Source organism: Leptodactylus fuscus, chromosome 2, assembly GCF_031893055.1.
Source record: "Leptodactylus fuscus isolate aLepFus1 chromosome 2, aLepFus1.hap2, whole genome shotgun sequence".
In the NCBI taxonomy this organism is placed as follows: Eukaryota; Metazoa; Chordata; class Amphibia; order Anura; family Leptodactylidae; genus Leptodactylus; species Leptodactylus fuscus.
The window spans coordinates 148438699-148464186 of record NC_134266.1 but is presented as its reverse complement, the minus strand read 5'-3'; the positions used below and the strand labels follow the sequence as shown (position 1 = coordinate 148464186).

Sequence of the window (25488 nt, the reverse complement as noted above, 5' to 3'; positions counted from 1 at the left end):
CCGGTACCGTAGGGCTTTACAGTCAGAAGGGCGTTTCTGACACTTAGCCAGGGACGCCCTTCTGCCCAGCAGCGCCTATCGCGCTGTACAGTGGAGCGGGGAGGAACTCCCCCCTCCCTCTCCTGATAATACTCATCTATGGACGAGCTGTGTGAGCAGAGGGAGGGGGCGTTCCTCCCCGCTGCACAGTACAGCGCGATAGGCGCTGCTGGGCAGAAGGGCGTCCCTGGCTAAGTGTCAGAAATGCCCTTCTGACTGTAAAGCGCTACGGTACCAGGACCGATAGCGCTTTACACCGGGCACAGATCGGGAAAGCCGATAGTGCGCTGAATTCAGCGCACTGTCAGCTTTCCAACAGTACATAGAACTGTATGTGCCCGATCTGATGAAAGGTCCTCTTTAACTTAAGTTGTAAAAGATAGAGAAACACCGAGCACACTTTATAGTGTAGATAGTCTATTCACCTTTTTAGATAATTGTAATAAATGTATCAGACCTGGTGGCCTCTCACCTGGTTTGGTTGTGACAGCGTTCACAACTCCGTACTAGGGTGTATATGATACCAGGTATGGGGAGCAGCACGTCTCAAAGGCACCGGTTGTGTCAACCGGGGAAACAGCAGAGGAATAGGGCAGGACGGCGCTCACAGGTCCAATAGATTTTATTAATAAGAAGAATTGCATGTTGAGTCCTTCAAATACGATGGTAGACTGATTACATAACATTGAAGTGTTACATCAACGTAATGCGAAAGATTGCGTGTTAGTGCGTTGAGACCTGAAATGATAGGTCGTCCTGGTGGGTTGAAGTGTTACATCAACGTAATGCGACGTTATGTAATCAGTCTACCATCGTAATTGAAGGACTCAACGTGCAATTCTTCTTATTAATAAAATCTATTGGACCTGTGAGCGCCGTCCTGCCCTATTCCTCTTTAACTTAAGGGACATGTTGTTACAGATTCGGTGATACCAGTTATGTTTTTGTTTTTTCTGATACTAAAGCACTTTGTAAGGGAAATAGTGTTTTGGGTTTTCTTCAATTGGATTCTTAATTTATTGTCTAAAACTTTTTTGAACTTCAGAAGTCTCTGCCGGTTTCAGTTTTATATTAAAGAACACCTGCAGGACACCATTATAGTCAATGGAGTACGTCGGATTCCGTTTGTTACTTCTGTTTTAGGGCTTCTCCTCTCCGTTGTTCTGGTTCTTTGACAGACCAGAACAACAGAGAGGCGATGCTATTTTGAGCCTCGTGTTACAGCTGACATTACTGATGGTGCAGGTTCAGTTCTTAAACCTACAGTATCACAATGCCATAATAGTATGGTGTTGTACACTAATTCCATTTCCGTAGTGCCATGATAAAGGCTGCATGAGTTCCTTGCCATTCATTTGAACAGCAGTGATCTGCAACACAACACACACACTGCTAAAAGTTCCAATCATCCTCCTTTTTTTTTTTTTTTTTTTTTTTTTTTTTATATCAGATCATCAGATATAAAAATAAAGTAAAACGTACACATTAGGTATCCCCATGTCCAAAAATTCCTGAACTAAAAACTTCTAAAAATATTTATCCATACGATGAATGCTGTAGTGGGAGAAAAAAACACCACTCTTTATTTTTCAATAGCGTCTATGAATTAGGCTTTGCACTGACACAAACACTAGAAGAATGAAGTCAGAGCCTTAGGGCTGCTGCGGGCCGGGTCACTACACCAGCTTGTCCTGTTCTAGTCCTCTCAGAGATGCGGAAGAAGACGGGTCACCGCATCCAGCCATCCCCGGAATCGCGCAGGCGCCAGCTTCTTCCTCCATCACGTGACGATGTGCATCATGTGACCAGCCCCAATTGTCAGTCACGGGAGTTATAGCTAGTTACAGCCCGAAGGAGAGGACTGTGCGCTGACTGCAGCTATGTGTGCGCAATGGGGCTGCTGGAGCTTACTGCTCCTGGGCACGGGCATCTGTCAGGCGCTGAGCGGGGGGATGTTGTTCCCTAAGGAGACCCTCACCAGGGAGCTGAAGGAACTAAATGGTATCTGGAGTTTCCGGGCTGATAAATCCCCTTACAGGGACGAGGGATTCCAGCAACAGTGGTACAAGCGGCCCCTGAGGGAGGTAAGTGCCTGCAGAAGCCGTGTGGATTGTGACTGTGCACACTGTACTGCGGTGCCGCAGACGTGCCCCCCCCCTTAGTTATCTGTCAGCATTTCTTCAGGTGTCAGACGAGGATAAGGTTGTGGTCACGTGAGTGGTGACTTATTTGTGGTTTAGGTGTAAGGCAGAAATTCTCCAAAACATGGCGTCTTCCCCATAATATCAGAATTGTAGGAGTAACTCAGCATAATGTGCAGCAGAGCACCTTCCCCACCAGTGCCAGTTATTACAGGGCACACTCCCCACTGGCGCCAGCTATTGTCCGTAGCGGAGCACGCTCCCCACCAGCGCCAGCCATTGTCCGTAGCGGAGCACACTCCCCACCAGCGTCAGTTATTGTCCGTAGTGGAGCACGCTCCCCACCAGCGCCAGCTATTGTCCGTAGTGGAGCACGCTCCCCACCAGCGTCAGTTATTGTCCGTAGTGGAGCACGCTCCCCACCAGCGCCAGCTATTGTCCGTAGTGGAGCACGCTCCCCACCAGCGCCAGCTATTGTCCGTAGTGGAGCACGCTCCCCACCAGCGCCAGCTATTGTCCGTAGTGGAGCACGCTCCCCACCAGCGCCAGCCATTGTCCGTAGCGGAGCACGCTCCCCACCCGCGCCAGCTATTGTCCGTAGTGGAGCACGCTCCCCACCAGCGCCAGCCATTGTCCGTAGCGGAGCACGCTCCCCACCCGCGCCAGCTATTGTCCGTAGCGGAGCACGCTCCCCTCCAGCGCCAGCTATTGTCCGTAGCGGAGCACGCTCCCCACCAGCGTCAGTTATTGTCCGTAGTGGAGCACGCTCCCCACCAGCGTCAGTTATTGTCCGTAGTGGAGCACGCTCCCCACCAGCGCCAGCTATTGTCCGTAGTGGAGCACGCTCCCCACCAGCGCCAGCCATTGTCCGTAGTGGAGCACGCTCCCCACCAGCGTCAGTTATTGTCCGTAGCGGAGCACGCTCCCCACCAGCGCCAGCTATTGTCCGTAGCGGAGCACGCTCCCCACCAGCGCCAGCTATTGTCCGTAGCGGAGCACGCTCCCCACCAGCGCCAGCTATTGTCCGTAGCGGAGCACGCTCCCCACCAGCGCCAGCTATTGTCCGTAGCGGAGCACGCTCCCCACCAGTGCCAGCCATTGTCCGTAGCGGAGCACGCTCCCCACCCGCGCCAGCTATTGTCCGTAGCGGAGCACGCTCCCCTCCAGCGCCAGCTATTGTCCGTAGCGGAGCACGCTCCCCACCAGCGTCAGTTATTGTCCGTAGTGGAGCACGCTCCCCACCAGCGTCAGCTATTGTCCGTAGCGGAGCACGCTCCCCACCAGCGCCAGCCATTGTCCGTAGTGGAGCACGCTCCCCACCCGCGCCAGCTATTGTCCGTAGCGGAGCACGCTCCCCTCCAGCGCCAGCTATTGTCCGTAGCGGAGCACGCTCCCCACCAGCGTCAGTTATTGTCCGTAGTGGAGCACGCTCCCCACCAGCGTCAGCTATTGTCCGTAGCGGAGCACGCTCCCCACCAGCGCCAGCCATTGTCCGTAGTGGAGCACGCTCCCCACCAGCGCCAGCCATTGTCCGTAGTGGAGCACGCTCCCCACCAGCGTCAGTTATTGTCCGTAGTGGAGCACGCTCCCCACCAGCGCCAGCTATTGTCCGTAGCGGAGCACGCTCCCCACCAGCGCCAGCTATTGTCCGTAGCGGAGCACGCTCCCCACCAGTGCCAGCTATTGTCCGTAGCGGAGCACGCTCCCCACCAGCGCCAGCTTTTGTGCAGCAGAGATGCCTCCCTACCAAGGACCAGCTCTTTGTGCAGCAGAGATGCCTCCCTACCAAGGACCAGCTCTTTGTGTAGCACTCTTCCCACCTGCACCAGTTATAGTCAGTAACTTAGCACCCTCACCACCAGCGCCAGCTCTTGTGTGTAGCAGAGCCTCCTCCCCACCAGTGCCAGCTCATGTATGTAGCAGAGGACGCCCCCTAGCAGCACCAGCTTGTATGTAGCTCAGGACCCTCCCCAGCAGAGCCAGCTCTTGAGTGTAACGGCGTACCCATTGAAGAGGGTGTGGGTATCCAGTGTACATTAATTTGTAGACAGTAATGACTGGTTATCTTTTTACTTCTACCTGCAATTACTTAGTTTTACATACCCATAATTGTAGAGTAACGTTAACCTATGCAATGTGTATGTTTCATTCCACAGACTGGCCCTGTTTTAGATATGCCAGTACCTGCCAGCTACAATGATATCACTCAGGACATCAGTCTGAGAGATTTTATTGGATGGGTCTGGTATGAGAAAGAAGTCTGGTTGCCAAATCGCTGGTTGGAAAACTTGGCATCTAACAGAATTATGCTGCGGATTGGCAGTGCCCACTATTTCTCCATAGTGGTGAGTACAACATAACAAGCACATTTCAACACTTAGGCTAAGGCCTCACGTTGCGGAAACGCAGATTTTTTTTTGTTGCAGATTTTATTGCTTTTTTTTTTTTTTTAACCAAAACCAGGAGTGGATTGAGAAGAAGGTAGAAGTATGAGAGCTTCCTATAGATTTCCCATTCGTTTTGCAACCATTCTTCGCTTTGGTTAAAAAAAAAAAAAAAAATCTGCAAGAAAAAAAAATGCATTTCTGCTACGTGGGGCCTCAGCCTTAGGGTGTTTATGTATAAAACAGAGCATTATGAGAGAGGGCTAAATCAAATTTTTTAAAAATTTTTTTTTTTAAAAAGTCTAGTTTTAGCAAGTAAAGGGTTAATTGTTAGTATTCAGTAGCTCAGGGGTGCCCAATACGTCGATCGCGATCTACCGGTAGATCACAATGGACGTATGGGTCGATCGCGGGATGCAGCCAGGGATCCCCGGTGTCTACTTGCTCACAGTGCAGGCTGAGAGTCGACTCTCAGCCTGCGCTGTGAACAGGCACTCCCGACACTTGCAGGATGCTCTTAGGGATGGAGGGGGCCGGGGTGCTGCTTGTTCACAGCGCAGGCTATGAGTCATCTACAGACACTGGCAGGCGCAGCTGCCGCAGCCCCAGCCTGACACTGTCCAGAGATAACTCTCAGCCTGTGCTGTGAACAAGCAGACAGCGGGGATCCCTGGGTGACTACAGAACTCCGCTGTCTCCTGCTCTCACGCTCCGCAAGGCCCCGCCCACAGGTCCGGCCCCGCCCACAAGAAGTGGGTAGTAGATCTTTCAACTTGTTCATGTAATACAGTAGCTCACACGCTCATGTGATCAGTGGGGTCTGACAACTGTAGCCTGCCCAGATCAGCTGTTGTAGCAGCAGTGCTACACTTCACCCAAATCCTTGCTATGTGGTAGACAGGGCTTTTGCTCTTCTCCTTTTACTTGAATAGAACAGTTGGTGCACTGTACCTGTGCTGATCTTGCTTGCTGGACCCCCACTGATGATTTATCCTGTGGTTTAGTCATCTGTATGAAAAAGTCAGTTTGGGGCCTGAAATAGCATAGCAGAACTAGAATAGCAGCAGAGCTGATCTCCTCCTCCCCTCATCTTTTCTGCTAATACACAGCTTATAATTTGGAACAAGTATCGTAAAGAGCAGCCAAACAAAGGTATATTTCCAGTATGCTCTTTTTTTATTAAAATGTGCTTCTTTGGTCTTCTTTGTGCCTTGCTTGTAGTGGGTTAATGGTGTTCAAGTGACACAACATGAAGGAGGACACTTGCCATTTGAAGCCAACATATCCACTGTTTTAAAAGGAAGTTTAGGAGCTCCCTGTCGGATCACCATTGCTGTAAATAATACCCTGACTCCAAACACCTTACCTCCAGGATCCATCAAATTCATGAACGACCCTACACGGTAAATACTTTGACTATATGACAACCTTTTTACTACTTCAAACTATGGGGCAGGTAAACTAATGAAAGGGGGTGGGATTTAAAATGCAACACAATGTGCTCCAAAAAATTTGCCAAAACCATGGTACATTTTATTTTTGTTGTAAACTAAGCCAGTTAATAAGACAGTTGAAAAGTACACCAGATTTTTCAAACTGCTTTAGACACTGAAATCTAGTGCAGTTTAAGATTGTGTAGTTTGTGCACTATGTAATACTGTATTAGTTTATCTGTTCTGATGTGTTCTTAGAGGAAGTTTATTGTGACTATGGCCACAGATAAGCACAGGTACAAGTAGAGGAAAATTTTACACAGTGACTTAGGAGAGTATGGCACAAAAATTGTGACTGTTGCTTCTACTTTTCAGTGTTCATGCAAAGCTGGTCACTGGCAATAGAACACGTGTTAGTAGTCTGGAGTGATATGCTCCCACAATGGGGTTTTCAAAACATAAAATAAAACCTAACCTTTAATAAATAAGATTAAAACCAGAAGAGATAGCAGACACACAGCTAGTAATTAGATAGAATCCCTATCTTTCCTGAATGCCCCGAGATTGCTTACGGGCTCAGGAGTAGGGAACTCGCTTAACAAGCTATATCCCATTCCTCGTATAAAGGTGGCTAACTGGTTAAAGATAAGAATAATACATAACCCCCTAAGAGAATGTACTCTATCAACTCATAGCAAGTGAGAAGTATATAAACTTCCTCCAAAGGATGTAGGATAAATACACACACTGACCCGCATATATCAAACGGGGAAAACTGGCCCGTATACCATCAACAAGCCAATAAATAGTGAAGATATATACATATGGCCCTGAAAGCACAGGAGAAGTACATGGGTAGGTAAGTGTTAAAGGGGTATTCCCATGACGCTTGTTCACTAACCTGCAGGCTGTTGTGCTCTCTTCACTTCCTGCTTTTCTCGGCACATAGGTGGGCGGGGTTTCACTTGCACAGGATTGGTTGTAAATGAATTACCACAGTGTGAAGCTGATGTAGCAGAGCTGGATTTGAGTCAGTTTGCATTACATACAGAGGTAACGGACTCCCTATCTTAGCTCTTATCAGCCAAATTCAATTAAACCGACTGAAAAGAGCTCAGAAATCCCGGAGCTCTCACCTCGCCTATCTGAGAAGCTCCGCTACTTAAAAGACACAAACAGCTCAAAGCTGTTCTCAGCCCCTCCCTCCCCCTCTGAGAGCAGGCAGCTACATCACTTGACAAATGAGCAGATAATCCCAAGGGCCATAGAAACTGAGTGTAAACAATGAAGTGAATAAATTAAGATAGCGGCCAAACAAAGCAGTTTTGATAAAGCAATGCATTTAGGAAAAGTCTTAAATCCACATAAACTAGCAGTATAGATAGGATCCTTGTGATGGGACAACCCCTTTAAGGTTCAACTATGGCCAGTTACCTGGTGTCTGCCCATGTAAATAACAATGTCCTAGTTGAACCCAGCTTGCTTGGGACAGGGCACAACTTGGGCCTTTTTCTGGGCAAGCTTCCTATATTAGTCACATCTATGGTCTGGTTATCCTGTTATATTTTAGCTTCTCCACCATGGCAGAGTATTACAGAGAGACTTTTGTTGTGTTTTTATTATATCGCATTCTTTCTAGATACACTTATGTATAATGTATATAACTTATACCATGCTCTTATTTTTTATTCTAGATATCCCAAAGGATATTTTATTCAAAATATAGATTTTGATTTTTTTAATTATGCCGGTATACATCGCCCTGTTGTTCTTTACACAACACCCTTAGTGTACATTGATGACATCACAATTATTACGGACATCAGTGAAAACACAGGTAACAATTTCTATGTCAACTAGTTGCATGGCCTAATTATGTCATATTAGTAAAATGCCACAAATTGTTTGCAATTAAAGGGAATATGCGACCTAATAAATCTTTAACTTTTTTTTTTATACAAGGTTTCTATGAATATTCTGAGATATTGTAGTCTTCACACAGCCACGGTTGCCTGATGTTGTTTTAGGCATTTACCAAATTAGAGGGTTTTTTCTGTCTTGAAAAATCATGTGTGAAATGAGAATAATTGGCTGCACATTCCGACCACTAGGGAGGGACTTATGGAAATAGATGATCAATGCTACTCTATGCTATTTCTATTACTCCAATAGAAGTGAATGGGTACTACATAAACAATGTAGTTCACTCGTCACTGGCTAAACTGTTGCTTCTTTTCTAGACGGTGGCCTTATTTTTTTTTTTTTTTTTTTTTTTTTTAATTTCTGTGGCTTTTTACAACGTTCTATTTCATATGTGAAAACGATATTCACTGTTCATTCTACTCTTGCCCCCTACATTAAATTTGTAGCGTGTATACTATAACAGATTTAGGTTTGGAGCCCACGTAGCATAAACGGCATTGTGGAAACGCTACTTTAAAAAGACCTACGTTTCACAGTCCCTGCAAATTGGATGGAATTCTGGTGAATCCCATCAACACATTGTGAAAATGATGTGATTTCCAAAAACGTTGCGTTTATAGAGATCACAGCATGTCAGTTATACCTACAGAAATGCCAACAGTATCCCTATAGGTATAATTAAAGCAGAATTTCCGTAGAGGAAAACTCTTGTGGACTTTCTGTGAAAAGTGTTTTTTTGCTGCGGCTTGCTACGTGGGAGGTTTAAGGCCTTAAGGAGGTTCAGAACGTATAGTTTGTGCAGATTTGCTCCATTCTAAAAACTTTTAGATAATAATCTTTATTATTTTTCTTCCTTTTGCCAGGATTGGTAAATTATGAAGTGTCTGTGGTTGGTTCAGAATACTATTCAGTAGAAGTTACCATGCGATGTCAAGATGGCCAAGAGGTAGCCACTGCAGTGGGGGCTATAGGACAGCTAAAAATTGCCAATGCCAACCTTTGGTGGCCGTATTTAATGCATGAAAACCCTGGGTATCTATATTCCTTTGAGGTAAGATAGACCGCTACAAACATATTAACATGATAATACTTTCAGCTTATTTCCTTTACAACCTATTCAGATGACCAAGTCATTGGCCACGTTGCGCTTGTGATCTGGGAAAAATAAAACCTGCTCAGAGTGTTTGTTAACTAGGTTAGAGTTTGTCATGTTTCTACTTGCTCATGTTCTTCAGGTGAAAATAAGGGTGGATGGAGACGGTGGAGTGAGTGAGGATATTTACACTTTACCTGTTGGGATAAGAACAGTTCAGGCATCAAGTCAACAGTTCTTCATCAACGGCAAGCCTTTCTACTTCCATGGAGTGAACAAGCATGAAGACTATGATGTAAGTACACTACTACATCAATATACTATGCGGTATAAAATGTTATACTTAATGATGCAGCCCAAATGTGCATTAGGGATACAGCCTCATTTTTCAAAACTGACATGACATATTGTACTTCATGTTAGCGGTAACCACTGATCAATATTTTCATATTTATAAAAATAAATAAATAAATAAGAAATTTGGACCAATTCAAAGAATTCAAAACACTATTTGGGAATTTTAACCCTTTAAGCATTTGCTTGGAATTAAAACAATATGGACATGAAATTTCGAAGTTTATTTTATTTATTTTTTTTAATAATACATTCACTTAGCCCTAAATTTAATATATCCACAAAGGCTTAAAGGAGAAAATGGATGATTGTTGTGCAATTTCTCGCGAGCACAGAAATTCCCACATGTGGGTGTTAACTGTTGTTTGGGCACACGGCACTGCATGGAAAGGAAGGAGCGACACTTGGCATTTGAAAAGAAATTTTGCTGGAATAATTTTCGGGTGCCATGTCTCATTTGCAGAGCAATACTATGGAAACCCTCCAAAAGCGACCTCATTTTGGAAACTGCACCATTGACAGAATTTATCAATAAGTATAGTAGCCATTTTAACACCACAGTTGTTTCACACATTTTATTAACATTGGATGTGTAAATGAAAAACTACTAAAACGTCAGTTTATCTCAAAAGTTTTAGTTTTCACAAAGAGTTAAAAAGAGAAAAAGCCCCCCACAGTTTATTAAACAATTGCTCCTGAACACGGTAATACCTCATAAGTGGTAAGCAATCTGCTGTATGGTTTATGGCGGGACTCAGGATGGAAAGAGCGCTATTTGGCTTTTTGGAGGGTGGATTTTGCTGGAATATTTTTTAGGTGTCGTGTCATATTTACAGAGTTACTAACGTACCTATACAATAAAAAAAACAAACCCAAAAAGTGACCTCATTTTTGAAACTACACCCCTTATAGAATTTAGCAAGGGGTATAGTGAGCATTTGACCTCACAGCTGTTATTAGCATTGGGATGTGAAAATCAAAATAAATTTTTTTTTTCTAATAAACCGTCCATTTAGTCAGAGATTTTTACATTTTTACAAGAGGGTAAAGAAGAAAAAGCGCCCCACAGTTTATTACACAATTTCTCCTGAACACGGCAGTACCCCATATGTGGTTGTAAACTGCTGTATGGAAACATGGTGGTGCTCAGAATGGAAAGAGCGCTGTTTGGCTTTTGAAAGGCAGAGACAGGACCCTGTAGGGGGAATTTTAGAATTTACACACATGGCGCTTCACTTTCATGTAAACCACTGTTTTATTTATAAGCAAATGATGGGAAACATGTTTTTCCCTGTGATTTAGAGCTGACAACCTAAGGGACACTACCCCAGTATTTTCCTCTATTTTGCATATAAGTAAAATGGTCTCCAAAGCTTAATAACTGGGGCATAAACTTTAGAAGCACATCTAAGGCACTGTTGTTAGGCTTATAACCAATTTACTGCTGACAGGTTCCCTTTAAAGGAAACCTGTCAGTTGTTTTCCCCATCCTAATCTGACTGTGGTGGCATTCACTAAACCTTCTGTTTCTGAAAGTCAAGATATATGCTTTTAAAACCTGAGATCAGCATATGCAAACTTACTTTAACTAATCATGGGGATGGGGAACCGCTTCATCTAGCCATGCATTCATCTGAGGCTCAGTCCACATCTGCGTTCGGGGATTCCATTCCTCTCTCTGCATGAAAAATGGGGAGAGAAAAGCGCTTCAAGCAGCACTTTTCTCTCCGTATTTTTCGTGCAGAAACCACATGGACCCCATTACAGTCTATGAGGTCCATGGATTTCCTAAGGTAAGCGCTTTTATTTTTTTTTTTTTGTGGATTACTTTAGGAAACCCATGTGCAGATGTGAATCAAGCCTTTCTAAATCACACCTTTCTAAATCACACCCTGTGCAGCATGACTGACATGTCCCTCACTGTCAGACATCACCCTGACACACTATCTCACTGCCGGCCTCTGAGGATGTGAATTGATCTGGAGTGCAATGACTGCACGACTAGATCAAGCCACCCCCGTGACTAGTTAAAGGGGTTGTCCAGGAGTTTCAGAAGTCAGTAAGGTGGCCGAAAAATGAAACAGCCTATAGTTATATAATATAATTAAACAAAGTTAGTCATTTTATTTTGAAGCTGACTCCGACTCCACAGCCCTGATTAAAATGTGGATTTCATGTCTTTCTATTTTGTGGCTGGACTCTAAATCTACACGGTATGACGGTATGGTACTAGAAAGCATTGATTTATTTTTGCTTTTAACAGATTAGAGGAAAAGGTTTGGACTGGTCTACAATCATGAAGGATTTTAACCTCTTAAAGTGGTTGGGTGCAAACTCTTTTCGCACTAGCCATTACCCTTATGCAGAAGAGATCATGGACCTATGCGATAAATATGGTATTGTGGTTATCGATGAGTGCCCAGGAGTAGGCATAAAAGAGCCGTAAGGAACCCTTTTTGTATTTGATTATCTGCTCTTTTCCTGTATGGCAGTCTGTAAAGATCTCCTACTACTTTGTCCTTGTGACAGATACTATAAAAAGCTTTTGTAGCAAAAGTAATAATTTAGTATCAATAATGCTTAATTTACTGTACTTAGATCTTGCCATGTCACAGCACTTTTTCTTGACAGGATGTTGTCTTGTTGCCATTTCAGAATTTTTAAAATCATTTTCAACATTGTACATTTACTTTATAAAATTCTATACAATAAGGGAATTACTGATAAGATGGATTTGGGCTGTTGTTCCAAATGCGGTGTACTACGATTTGGTGGCCACAGGGTGGCAATCTAGAGTAAATTTACTGTATCCTTAAAAATAGCCTATTTTAATATTTATTTTTTTTATTTTTTTTAAAAAAAAAAGAAGCATGACCTTACAGGATGTTCAGGGGTGGGGCTTATCTCTAAAGGGCAAGATTCCATTCATTTAATGCTGTATTGGAACGCCATTGAAAGTAATGGCAACAATGCACTTATTGGTACTGCTGCTAGTTATTGGGGATACCTTCCAACAAAATGGTCACACTCTCTGTATACACAAAAAGTGTGCAGCCTAAACCCAAGCCCTCTTCTTCTAAACTTCCTGTCTCACGTGCACTAGTTTTGGAGGGAACACGTCTGCTGGCACACAGAAGAATACACTGCTTTTCTCTTTTTTTTTTTTTTTGTCCATGCTCTGCAATTATGATAGAAGACAAAAGCAGAGCAAGAAAAATGGGGATTTTTTGGGGGGAAAATATGGGGAATTATTTCTTCATTTTTATTTGTCTGGATTCTGGGTTTGTGCTCCTTTAACACGTGGAAGCATTGATCAATTATCTTTTTTTTTTTTTTTTTAAATGTAGATTGTGAGCCCCATATAGGGGAGGCTGAAAATGTCAATGCTTAAAGATTTGGTATTGGGCAGCAGTTTCAGAGTAAGGCCAGAGTACTTTTGCTCATCTCTAGGCAAATTGAGAATGCCTCCAATTGCAGGTGGATTTACATATCCTTAAAAAGATTAGTATCCCTGTAATGCTTGACTGGTTTGTGGTCAGAAAGGGTATATTTTTTTTTCTCCTACTTACAGGAGGTTGGAAAATGTTAGTGAAAAACTATTTAACCTTTCATCATATAAGCTATAACATTTGCTGAAACTGGACAACCCTTAAAGGCCCCTGCATAGCACTATTATTAGTTTGGCAGGAATTTTGGATCCGGAAATTCCCTTCAGTCCTTCTTTGTAGAGGGCAATACTGTCCGGAAAACCAATCCATATATCAAGACTGATTTAATTTCCCAGCCTGAACCCAGTCGGGAGACCCATACTCCAAACTTTCCTCTATGTACGGTACAGAACAGTAGATCTGCGAGAAGGCAGAGATTTGGCATCATAGTCACTATAATAAGAGGAGTCCGGGTCCACCGACTGAGTTTGGACTGGAAAATGCAGCCAATATACAGGACCATATTCTCCCGTGTGTAGGAGGCTTTAAAGTGCAGAATGAAACAGATTACTTTGTAATTTTTCTGTGGGCTATGCAATGTCAAATGTAAATTGGAAACATCAGCATAACTCTGCCTTTTTTTAAAAAAAAAAAAATGAATATATGTATTTGTCTACTATGTAGTAATAGTAATCAGGTTTAACAGGGAAACGATTTTTATTGCTTTTGAGTGCTGTAAATGTCCATTTTTGTTTTTATTTTTTTGTGTATGTTTTTTCATAGAGAGAGTTTTGGAAACCAATCTCTCCAACACCATTTAGTTGTCATGGAAGAACTGGTACGAAGGGATAAAAACCGACCGTCAGTGGTGATGTGGTCAGTTGCCAATGAACCTGCCTCCCAGCTTCTTCCGGCAGGATATTATTTTAAGTAAGTGGATAATTTTACTTCTATGAAAGGGGAGCTATCACGAAGTACAAAATGCTAAATGACATACATTATTTGAGTACCGATGTGCCCATTCACAAGACATGGCCCCTGAAAGATTATATGTGAATTAGCTGTTTACCAAAGGGGTGGGACCTATTATTCTTATTTTCACACAGAGAGACACCCCCAGAGAAGATAAAGGGTTACTGCTCTCTTGGTGAGCAAGAGCTAATCTGCATATAAACTATTGGGTGTCATATTTTTGTACTTGGTTACTCAGGAATGAAGTAAATCTGGTAAATGAGGCCCTATCCCCAATACACGTGCAGGCAGATTTGCCTATTTTTGCATTTGTTTGCTGGTTTGTAGCCAGAAAAAAATGTTTCTGCATCTATTGAAGGTCCCTACATGGCACAGTTATGGGTTTGGGAGGCATTTTGGACATGACAGACCTTTACCCCTTAATGACACAACTTATTTTTGCCTTCAAGATGAGGCATAAGTTTTTTTATCCCTGTCTTATGAGAGCCATAACTTTTTAATTTTTCCATTGAAGTAGCCTATGTCAACATCCAAATATTTTATCAATATCCTCAAAAGAAAAGACCTCAAAAACCTCTGCAGCCCAGATGCCAATAGGGCTGAGTTCACAACTGTTCCTTGTTCTGATCTGTCAATGGATCAGAAAAACAGGCTACAAAACTAGTATAAAGATGGATGCTGATAAAGGACATTCTTTCTGCATTTGTAATATAAAAAGCATGGTAGAAGCTTTCTTTCATCGTGTTAGTTTGCTTTTTGAACAGAAGCTAAAAGTTGTGCGTACTTGATTTTACCTTCCATCTAAATCAATAGCAAACAAGACCAAATAATGCTTCTGTCTTGTTTTTTTACATTAGTGAATGGGTGCTGTGGAGGAGCAATAAGTTACATACTATGTTTTTCTTTTCACTATAACACTTACAGCTATATATAAATTCAGTTGAAGGGTCTTTTACAAAGGGAAAATCCAGTTTTGCATTGCTATAATTTGCACCAAATTTACCTAATGTTACTTGTTTAATAAATGTGCTGCGTGTTTAAAGAGGACCTTTCAAAAGATGTTTGCCATTTAGCTTTTTGTGTATGATGACAAGTCCTCTCTGTCTAACACTTTTGTTCAGGAATGTTTCTCCACTTTGTAAATCACCCACTTATGCTGGATTCACCCCAGCGTTCAAACTCCACTCAGGGTTTCCATCCCCAAGTCCACTTGAGAATTGCAGAGAGAAAAGTCCTACAAGCAGGACTTTTCTCTCCGCATTTTTTGGAACGGAAACCCGGTGAACCCCATTATAGTGTATAGGGTCCTCAGATTTCTGCAGGTAACCACTTTTTAAGTGGACTAGGTTTCCATTTTTCGGGTACCCAAGCAGACCCGAAGAACGGAAAGCCGAACACTAGTGTGAACCAAGCGTCACTGGAGTGAAATTGCGGCAATTCTTTAAAAAGTTGCATTTAATAAATAGCTTTTCCCGTCCAAATCTCAAAAGTGAAGTGGTGTAGCAGTGTAAAATATTCCCCCAGTGTGTCCATGGTGCCTGTATTTTCAATAGAGAAGGCCTAAGGCTGGTGCAATGTCAACACATCACAAAAGCCTTTTAGTCTCCACTAGAACTAGATTTTTCAATGTCAGACTTTACTGGGGAAGAGTATTCAAGATTTGCTGCAACTGCATCTACTTTCATTTACTAATATTCAGACAGCATTTCATTGAAGTGATCTTTTATCTTCAAATTATTATGCCACTATGTTTTTCCATTTTTATTTTTTTTTAATTTTATTTAGATTTTTTTTTTTTCTTTTCAATTGCACAGGACTGTCATCGCTCACACCAAACAACTGGATAGCACTAGACCAGTAACGTATGTTAGCAATGCAAACTTTGAGAAAGACCAAGGTGTAAGTAGATTGTGTTCACTTTTACCTCAAGAAATTACACAAGCACTGAAAAAAAAGAAAATAAATCTGTAATAACTAAACTAATCTGGAGGTTATTGCACTAATTTGGTTACCCATTAACATGCCCTGTTGAAAATGCAATCTACTTGAGGCCCCTAAACCAGCAGCATGTTCTTATGTTGCAGGAGTTGGAGCCCCAGATAAGTCTGTGGACAGGTTCCCTTTAATGTTTTTAGTAGTGGATGACTGACAACAATCTCCTTGATTGGCCATATGTTAGAAAATCATTTTGGCATGAGACGTGTGACGTGATCAATGTAGATTATCTTTTGTCCATTGATCATAGCATATATCTAAATTTATCAGATAATGTTAAAAGTAAAAAAATGTTATGAGCCTTCTAATTATGCAAAGATCTCGAAATCTTCTTGTAAAATCAAACACCAGTCATATAGCTGTAGAAAATATATAAAAACAACATTTTATTACAATGGTGATCTGCGATGTCAGAATAATGACTGATGTGAATGTGATGTCTGCAATATCTACCTGCTGTTTAACTGCTCTGCAAAGTGGTACGGTGTTTGTGAGTTGCATTCATATATTTCTAGGCCCCATATGTGGATGTGATATGTGTCAACAGCTACTTCTCCTGGTATCATGATCCCGGTCATCTGGAAGTAATTCAGCTGCAGCTAAATAACCAGTTTGACAGCTGGTACGACAAATACCAGAAACCAATAATACAGAGTGAATATGGAGCAGATACTATACCAGGCTTCCATAATGTAAGTACCATATATTGTGGCTTCCAAAGATCAAATGGGCATTCCCACCTTAGACATTTATGGATTTTCGCCTTTGGGACCCACTTCTTTTTTCAGAAGGGGGATGCAAGTGGCCAAAGCAACAGACATTTATGGAGGAAACGGAGTTCCCCTAACCCGCAATGTGTCTGTTGTTGTGGCAATTGTGTTAGAACCTCATCTATTAGATATTATGTAATTAAGCCATAAATGTCTGATGGGGAAAATCTTTTTAATACTTTCATGCTAAGGCGGTTGTCCTGTCTGTTGAGGGATCCAAGTTAAAAGGGTTGTCTGTGATCAGATATTGATAACTTATCCTTGCAGTGGGTTATTATTATCAGATTGGTGGAGGTGCAACACAAAACACCCCCATCAATCAGCTGGGTGGAGGTCCGACACAAAACAATCAGTTGGTATCTGCACATCGTCCTGAAATGGGAGCTAAGCTGCAATAACATTGCCAGTAGAGATGAGCGAACACTATTTGAAACAGCCGTTTCGAATAGTACACTCCCCCGCGTGCCGGCTACGTCCATTCATTTCCATGGGAGTGTGCTATTCGAAACGGCTGTTTTGAATAGTGCTCGCTCATCTCTATTGCCAGATCACTACATATTTTACAGAGCCGTTTGTGCACCGTGTAGATAAAGGCTGATTGGAAGTGCATGGGGTGTCAAACCCACAACTGATCTGATATTGATGAACTACCTAAGGAGAGGACATCCATATCTGGTCTTGGACAAATTTTAACCCTTTAAAGGGAGTCTGTCATTTATAAAATGACCTTTTGAAGTAATGGCACGTTGGAATAGCCTTTAAAAAGGCTATTCTACTCCTACCTTCCTTCCGTTTCTTCTACCCGCCATTTCTGTAAAAATCTGGTTCTTGTGATATGCAAATTAAAGGGGCTCTATCACTGGGAAAACTTATTTTTAACTAATCACATCCTTGCATAGCCTTTAGAAGTGCTATTCCACACCTACCTTTAGTATGTAGATTGTCTCAGTGGTTTCTGAATAAGTCCGTTTTTATTCATATGCTAATTAGACTGGTGCACGATACATTGTGCACCTCTTTGCTATTGTTTCCTATGGGAGGCTGCTGTGGCTGATGATGATGACTCAACTTCCTGTTAGCACACACACATAGGAGATAATAGCAGGGACAAGTGCTGCTCCAAGGTGTGGAATAGCATTTCTAAAGCCTATGCAAGTATGTGATTAGTTAAAAATGACTTTTCCCAATGATAGAGCCCCTTTAAGCTTAAGGAGCATAGGCATCAGACGCTGTGCTATATGCAGTTGAAATGCCACTTCGGGTTTTGGCAGAGTTGACTGAGCATGTGCAGTGAGCTTATAGCGCAGCATCGGACACCTACACAAGGCAGAAGATCAGGAAAACTTCAGATCAGCAGATCTGCATCTGCAGGGGGCATGAAGAGAATGAACTAGGGGGCGGCTAGTGGTGATGACGCAGGTGTGCTTGGAGCACAGGGGGGAATGCTCAGTCATTTTCTAATGTTAGGGTGCATTCACACTGAGTAAACGCTAGCTTATTTTGTAGAGTAAAATTACACTTGTAAATTTTGCTATCCCATTGACTTCAATGACATTTTACAGGCATATTTTTACAGGCGTATTTTTTACAGGCGTATTTTTTACAGGTATATTTTTACACTTGTAAAAAAATATCATTGAAGTCAATGGGATAGCAAAATTTACAAGTGTAATTTTACTCTACAAAATAAGCTAGCGTTTACTCAGTGTGAATGCACCCTTAGACTCCCTTTAAGTAAATGTTGAAACTCCTTTTTGTGGCTATTTCAATGTATGGTAAGATTTAAATATTATGATGTGTTAGCTGGGACCCACAACTATTAGGCTGCATGCACACGGAGTTACGCCAGGCTTGTAAAAATACTCATTCACAGCAGTACACACGAGCGCTGCGGACGGCTCCCAAACACTTCCCATTCACTTCAATGGGAACGCTCGTAACACATATGCATAAATTTCTTTTCTGAGAGAACCATTTTAAGGCTCAAACTAGAATGCCTATGAGTCAATTACTTTTGACACACTACATAGCTTATCCTGTCCTGAAGCTTATGTTATAGTCCAAAGTTGGATTTCGATTCCCCCCCCCCCCCCTGTTGATTGCTGATAGGAGCAGTTAACAGTGTGATGCCTGATATACACTGTAACTCTGTTCAGGTTCTTTGGTTTGCAGAATTGTGTATTTAACTCTGGACTGTACCTAAACTAAGGATCAATAGAATATAAGCAATACTGCTGTACAAAGTTACTCAACTAATGATATAGATTAACACAGTGTAAGCTGTAAAACGAATGAAAGGTGGACCTTTGATTCAATATGATAACTGAATTCATATAAACTTTCTGCAAGGTCAGGTTATTTAACTCCTTTTTTCATGTAACTGTATGTTGCTGATGGCTTGGCTTTAATGTGTAGCCAAGCTGGTATTTTGGATTAAACTGATTAAAATACACTGCTCAAAAAAATAAAGGGAACATTTAAGCAGCACAATGTAACTCCAAGCAACACTAATCGACAATCAATTTCATATGCTGTTGTGCAAATGGAATATACAACAGATGGAAATTATTGGCAATTATCGAGACACACTCAATAAAGGAGGGCTCTGCAGGTGGGGACCACAGACCACATCTCAGTACCAATGCTTTCTGGCTGATGTTTTGCTCACTTTTTAATGTTGGTTGCGTTTCACACTTGTGGTAGCATGAGACCAACTCTACAACCTACACAAGTGGCTCAGGTAGTGTAGTTCATCCAGGATGGTACATCAATGTGAGCTGTGGCAAGAAAGTTTGCTGTGTCTGTCAACATAGTGTCCAGAGGCTGGAGGCGCTACCACCATTATAGTCTATGGGGTTTGTGGGTTTCCACTTTGTAATTGGATTGGGTTTCCGTATTTTGGGTCCTTAAATGGACCCAAAGAAGGAAACCCCAGCTCAAGTGTGAACCTAGAGTAAATGTGAAAATTCCCTATTTAGATATTGTAATTTAAAGGCTAGGTCATTTAATATCACATTGGTGGGGGTGTTGTGTTGGACCAATCAGCTGGTCTTAGTAGCTGATACACCAAGAATGGAGCAGGATACAGATAGTGTCACCTGGTGACCGATCTGATATTGATGACTTCTCCTTTAGAATAGGTTATTAATATTCTAGTCCTGAAATACACTTTAACTCTTAAAATACTGTTTTTCTGGGGGTAGTGTATAACCCTAAATGAAAAAAAAAAAAAATACAAAAATGTATTATAGAGCAGTCACTTTGGAATGTGATGGAATGTGATGCTGCCGATTCTTATTTGCAGTGTTTTATACATGATCACGCTATCTTTGGCTTTCAGGATCCCCCATTAATGTTCACAGAGGAATATCAAGAAATAGTATTAAAACACTATCACTCTGTATTCGATGAAAAAAGGAAGAAATGTGTCATTGGAGAACTCATCTGGAACTTTGCGGATTTTATGACAGCACAGTGTAAGTCCATCTACATTTTAACCCTTTCCTACTAAATCACGTACATCTATGTTCAGCATTTAGGGGCTTAGACTGTGAGAGAGGTATCCTAATAATGATCTGTAAGTAACATTCACATGTAATAATGCTTTGGTATCAAATAAAATTAAATTTAATTATATAATTAAAATAAAGAAAAAAAAGAGTCAAAAGTAGTGACACACATACATTACTGTTATGGCAGCTACTCTTATAATAAAATGACTGAATTAAAGGGGTTGTCCCGTCACAAGGATCCTATCTATAATGCTTGTTAATGTGAATGTAAGACTTTTCCTAAATACATTGCTTCAGCAAAACTGCCTTGTTTGTCCACTATCTTACTTTATTCATTTTTTTGTGGCCACAGCCCTGACCTAGCTGCTCATAAGTCAAGTGATGTATGTGCCTGCTCTCAGGGGGAAGGAGGAGGGGCTAAGTGCACGGGAGCGAGCCTGGAGGGGGGGGGTAGTTTACCCTTTGGGGGAAGGGGCCACCAATGCAGGGTTAGACGCCGGCACAGGGTTAGACGCCGGCACAGGTGAAGCCAGCAACATCGCTATGCTTCTGCCCTGCATGAAGCAAGCAGCGGCAGAAGCGATGCTGCTATTCCGGGGCGGGGGGGGAGTAGAATAACGGAATAACAGCATCGCTTCTGCCGCTGCTTGCTTCATGCAGGGCAGAAGCATAGCGATGTTGCTGGCTTCACCTGTGCCGGCGTCTAACCCTGTGCCGGCGTCTAACCCTGCATTGGTGGCCCCTTCCCCCAAAGGGTAAACTACCCCCCCCCTCCAGGCTCGCTCCCGTGCACTTAGCCCCTCCTCCTTCCCCCTGAGAGCAGGCACATACATCACTTGACTTATGAGCAGCTAGGTCAGGGCTGTGGCCACAAAAAAATGAATAAAGTAAGATAGTGGACAAACAAGGCAGTTTTGCTGAAGCAATGTATTTAGGAAAAGTCTTACATTCACCGGGGACAATTAGACGCTGGCACAGATGCCAGCAACATCGCTATGCTTCTGCCCTGCATGAAGCCAGCAGCGGCAGAAGCGATGCTGTTATTCCGCTCCGGGGTCACATATGCAAAGCCAAGCGGCGAGATGCCGCCGGCCCTGCGTGCACGCTCATACACCAGTCTAGCCTTCACAATGCGAATACAGACCCAGCACCCTATCGGGTTTGTATTTGCTTTGTGAAGGCTAGACTGGTCTATGAGCGTGCACGCAGGGCCGGCGGCATCTCGCCGCTTGGCTTTGCATATGTGACCCCGCCCACCAATGACGAAACAAAGCCGGAAGACAGAAGATTTCAAAGAAACGAAGACTGGTGAGTATGCGACGTGGGACAACCCCTTTAAGTTTCCCTAAATGCCTCCCCCCACTGAAACATATAAATCAACCAACAAAAGCAAGCTCACATACAGCTACATCGAAAGAAAAAATATATAGCCTTGTCTTAATTGACCCAACTTATTAAAATAAAACTGATTTGTTGTATATGCCACACTGTGGACAGCATAAATATACTGTAACATACAAAAAATAAAGTTAATAAATACCGTATATACTAGATTATAATCCGACCCGAATATAAGCTGAGGCCCCTAATTTTACCACAAAAAACTGAGTAAACTTATTGACTCGAGTATAAGCCTAGAGGAGGGGGAGGGGGGGAAATGCAGCAGCTACTGGAAAATTTCAAAAATTAAAATGGTCGGAGTCTTTGGGTGCTGGGAAAGGGGAGGGGGTGTTTTGGTTGTCTGTCTGCCCCTTCCCTGAGCCTGAGGACTGTTTTCTTCAGCCACTTGGAATTCAGTCTGGCTGAATATAGGGTATCTGCAGTGCTCCTATTAACCCCTTGCTGACGGAACAGGAGCACTGCAGATAGCCTATATTCAGTAGACTGGGCACTTTTAGACACAGGGATACCTAATGTGTATGTGTTTCATAGTAATTTTCTACTTTTGTATGTATTCTAGGGAAAGGAGGGATTTACAACTTTTTTTTTTTTTTTTAAAGCCTCTTTTTTTCCCACTATTTTTTATCTGAGATTCTATACATTGATGTTGCGGCTGGTCATAGATCCCCTCCTTAAAAAAATTTAAAAAAAAATTATTATTTTTTGCTGACTCGAGTATAGGCCGAGGGGAGCTTTTTCTTTAGCACAAAAAACTGTGCTGAAAAATTCGGCTTATACTTGAGTATATACGGTATTAATCACTCTTGTGCCTCAAAACTGTGACATTGAACTATACAACCCATCCCACCACACTGATACCTTGCTAATGCTACACTGCTACCTTACGGAAGCCAAAAAAAAAAAATCCTGTATTTGTAAAGGAACGCCCCCTACCTCTGCTCACAGTGCTAGTCCATAGACGAGTATTATCAGGAGGGGAGGGGGGCGTTACTCCCCATTCATACTGTACAGTGCGATAGGCGCTGCTGTGGAGAAAGACGTACCTGACTGACTGTCAGAAACGCCCTTCTGACTGTAAAGTGCTACGGTCCCGGCAGCGATAGCTCTTTACCTGGGGCACAGATCGGGAAAGCCGACAGTCCGCTGAATTCAGCGCACTGTCGGCTTTCCAGCAGTATATGGAACTGCCTGTGCCCAATCTGATGAAAGGTCCTCTTTAATGTCAGGCGTTACCTGACCGATGTCATGTTTAATTGCCCCTATGGATGCTTTTCAGACCATACCATTTTTATTTTATTTAAGGAGAATTTAAAGATATGTGAGGAAAATTTCACTAAATCATATGGTATCTTGTACTCTACACAAGTAAATTAAGTCATGAAACCCGGAATACCTCTTGAGGGGTTGAATTATTTTCGTATACAACTAGTGACAGATTAATATTGATCAGTTTCATGGTATATGGCAATGATCTGAACATTATATAAACGTTAAATATTCTTGTCTTATTGCAGCGATCAGCAGAGTTGTGGGGAACAAGAAAGGAATCTTTACCCGCCAGAGACAACCCAAATCTTCAGCTTTTATTCTGAGGGACAGATACTGGAAGCTGGCCAATAGCACAGGGTATTTGCATAGACCTACTGTCTGAACATTTTCCCTGTAACAATGCATTTACTATGTTTACACAAGAGCTTGCCATAGACTTGCTTGTGGCCTGCCTAAGCACTGTGTTTCAGAACACAGTACAAATACTCAAGGACAACAATGGTCCTGCAATACCTCAGAGCACTTCTAAAAAAAAATATGATACAAGTGCCTTGAATGTTCACAGTGCCATATTGCACAAGATCTGTACTGTAGTGTACTGTACTGGGTGCACCCGTCAACTTTTGCTATGTTTCGAACAATTAACAGTTGTTAATCTGTATGTTAGTTAGTCTGAATGTTCAATTGCAATGTATGTTTGTTATTTTTAGCCTCTAATTAGGTTTATTTTATAATTGTGGAGGGGAACAATAATGATTTAATAAAAAAAAAAATCAAATGTGGACATTGCATTAATAATTACAAATCTTAGATTTATTATGGTTACAAAGATAATTACTGATATTTATAATTCACAGAACACGTCTAAGTCTAAGGATTTACTATAGTGGCTCGTGCTGGATAACAAATATGGCTCAGTTTAAGACTCTTCACTATACACCAACTATTAGTCTGCTTGTTTTGCGGCAAATTTTAGTACACAAAGTTTTTTGTGTTTTGATCTTCACTACTGAATAAGGGTTAGTATGAACATTATTTCTGGTCCAAGCTCTCATTGCTTTCATCAACTCTTATGTAGGCAAGTCACCAACAAACAATGTACGTCTACGAGTGGAAGAGCTTAAATAAACACACTCGTTCAAGCAGCCCCAATAATTGCCAAGGGCTAGGGGTAGAAAATGAGCACTGATCAACTCTCTGTATGCTCTTTCAATGCTCATTATGGGCAGTCTAACAGGATGTTTAAAAGAACCCTTCCCAGTTGTATGTATGAGCAGAAAATGGTCAACTAGTTAGTTAGTAGTAATTAATTAGGGATTTTGTACACTGTCACTGTCACACGGGTTGCCTAGTGCCAGTGGCGTAACTAGGAATGGCGGGGCCCCGTGGCGAACTTTTGATATGCCCCCCCCCCCCCCCAACCGACACCGACGTCGAAGACCTTGACCGGCCCCCTCCTCCGCACTCTATTATGTCCCTTACTGCCCCCTGCACACAGAATTATGTCCCATAGTGGCCCCTGCACACAGTATTATACCCAATAGTTATCACCCATAAACAATTATTATACTCTGGGGTATGAAAAGACCCCAGAGTATAATAATTGGAGACCCAGGGGAATAAAAACATAAAAAATTACTGTTTCTTACCTGTCCCCGGCTCCTACGCTGTCTTCTCCGCTGCCGTTCTTCTGAAATGACGTCAGACGTCACATGACCCGGGACGCAGGCCAGGAAGGAGGCCTGGCAGGATCGTGGAGAGGTAAGTGTTTTTTTTATGTTTATTACCTCTCCCGGTCCGCTGATCATTATACTCGGGGGTCTGCAAAGACCCCCGAATATAATGATAGTATTTGTGGGGCCCGTGGTGTCACTTACCGATCCCGGCCCAGCCAGGATCGGCAAGTGAATAGGGCCCGTAACAGCCTATAAAGAAAAAAAAACAAAAACGCAGCGGTAGCAGCTGTCACCGGGCCCCCTAATGGTCCAGGCCCTGTGGCAGCTACCTCTATGGTAGTTACGCCCCTGCCTAGTGCCATGTGCTATTGCCAGCATACACCTGTACATTCCCATAAGAAACAATGGCAGATAGTTGGTGCACGCATGTACCACTTATCGAGGACGCCATTTGTCATTCCTTTAAACAGGAAGGCACTACCAATAACTGCATCCTTGCAATTATTGATAAATGTATGAACGGATATTACCAGGAGCATAGTTTGGCAGTACACCAAGGCTAGGTTTCTACATGCTGTAGCAACCACATATAAGCATAACACACTTATAGGTGGCCGCTCATGATGACATAATAATATAGGTAAGTAGATGTATTTGTCAAAAAAAGCTAGCGGAAAAAGGAACCCATTGAAGTCAGTAGGAGGCTTTTTTTTCAGCACTGATAATCCACACCAAATTCCTCACCATTTTCCTCCGTGTGAATGGACCCTTATGGACAGCACTGCTCTACACTGTTTTCATTACTCCTATTGAGGTGAAATGTCTTACACAATGGCTCCCATTCACTGCAATGGGAGATTAAAACAAAAAAAAAACAGCGTACTGCATGGCAACAACGCTTTCCTATTTCCAAGTCCTATTTTAAGGCCCTTTATCAGTAATACATTTATTCTGAATGTAATATGTTCATTTAGCAATAAAATTAACACCTTCACAAGGGGTTAAAGAAGAAAATGCATTTGACAGTTTGTTTGGCAGTTTCTCGTGAGCATGGAAACGCCTCACGTGGATGTAAACTGGTGTTTGGGCAACGCATAG

The 25488-nt window shown here is 42.4% G+C and overlaps 1 protein-coding gene across 1 annotated transcript; it reads left to right on the top strand.

Annotated features, from left to right (window-relative positions):
* The first annotated feature begins 1829 nt into the window (after window positions 1–1829).
* On the top strand, window positions 1830–23452 carry GUSB (glucuronidase beta). The gene is made up of 12 exons (XM_075264835.1): window positions 1830–2123; window positions 4337–4525; window positions 5786–5967; window positions 7692–7834; window positions 8784–8971; window positions 9156–9308; window positions 11631–11809; window positions 13579–13725; window positions 15582–15666; window positions 16278–16454; window positions 19873–20008; window positions 22960–23452. The coding sequence occupies exons 1-12, from the start codon at window positions 1920–1922 to the stop codon at window positions 23094–23096; spliced, it is 1920 nt and encodes a 639-aa protein (XP_075120936.1). The 5' UTR covers window positions 1830–1919; the 3' UTR covers window positions 23097–23452.
* Window positions 23453–25488: the final 2036 nt, after the last annotated feature.

Excerpts from the sequence above, each read along its gene's own strand:
- GUSB (XM_075264835.1), top strand. The coding sequence starts at position 1,920 with ATGTGTGCGCAATGGGGCTGCTGGAGCTTACTGCTCCTGGGCACGGGC. Across the intron at positions 4,526-5,785 it reads CCCACTATTTCTCCATAGTG|TGGGTTAATGGTGTTCAAGT; the intron begins GTGAGTACAACA and ends CCTTGCTTGTAG. Across the intron at positions 16,455-19,872 it reads CTATACCAGGCTTCCATAAT|GATCCCCCATTAATGTTCAC; the intron begins GTAAGTACCATA and ends TTTGGCTTTCAG.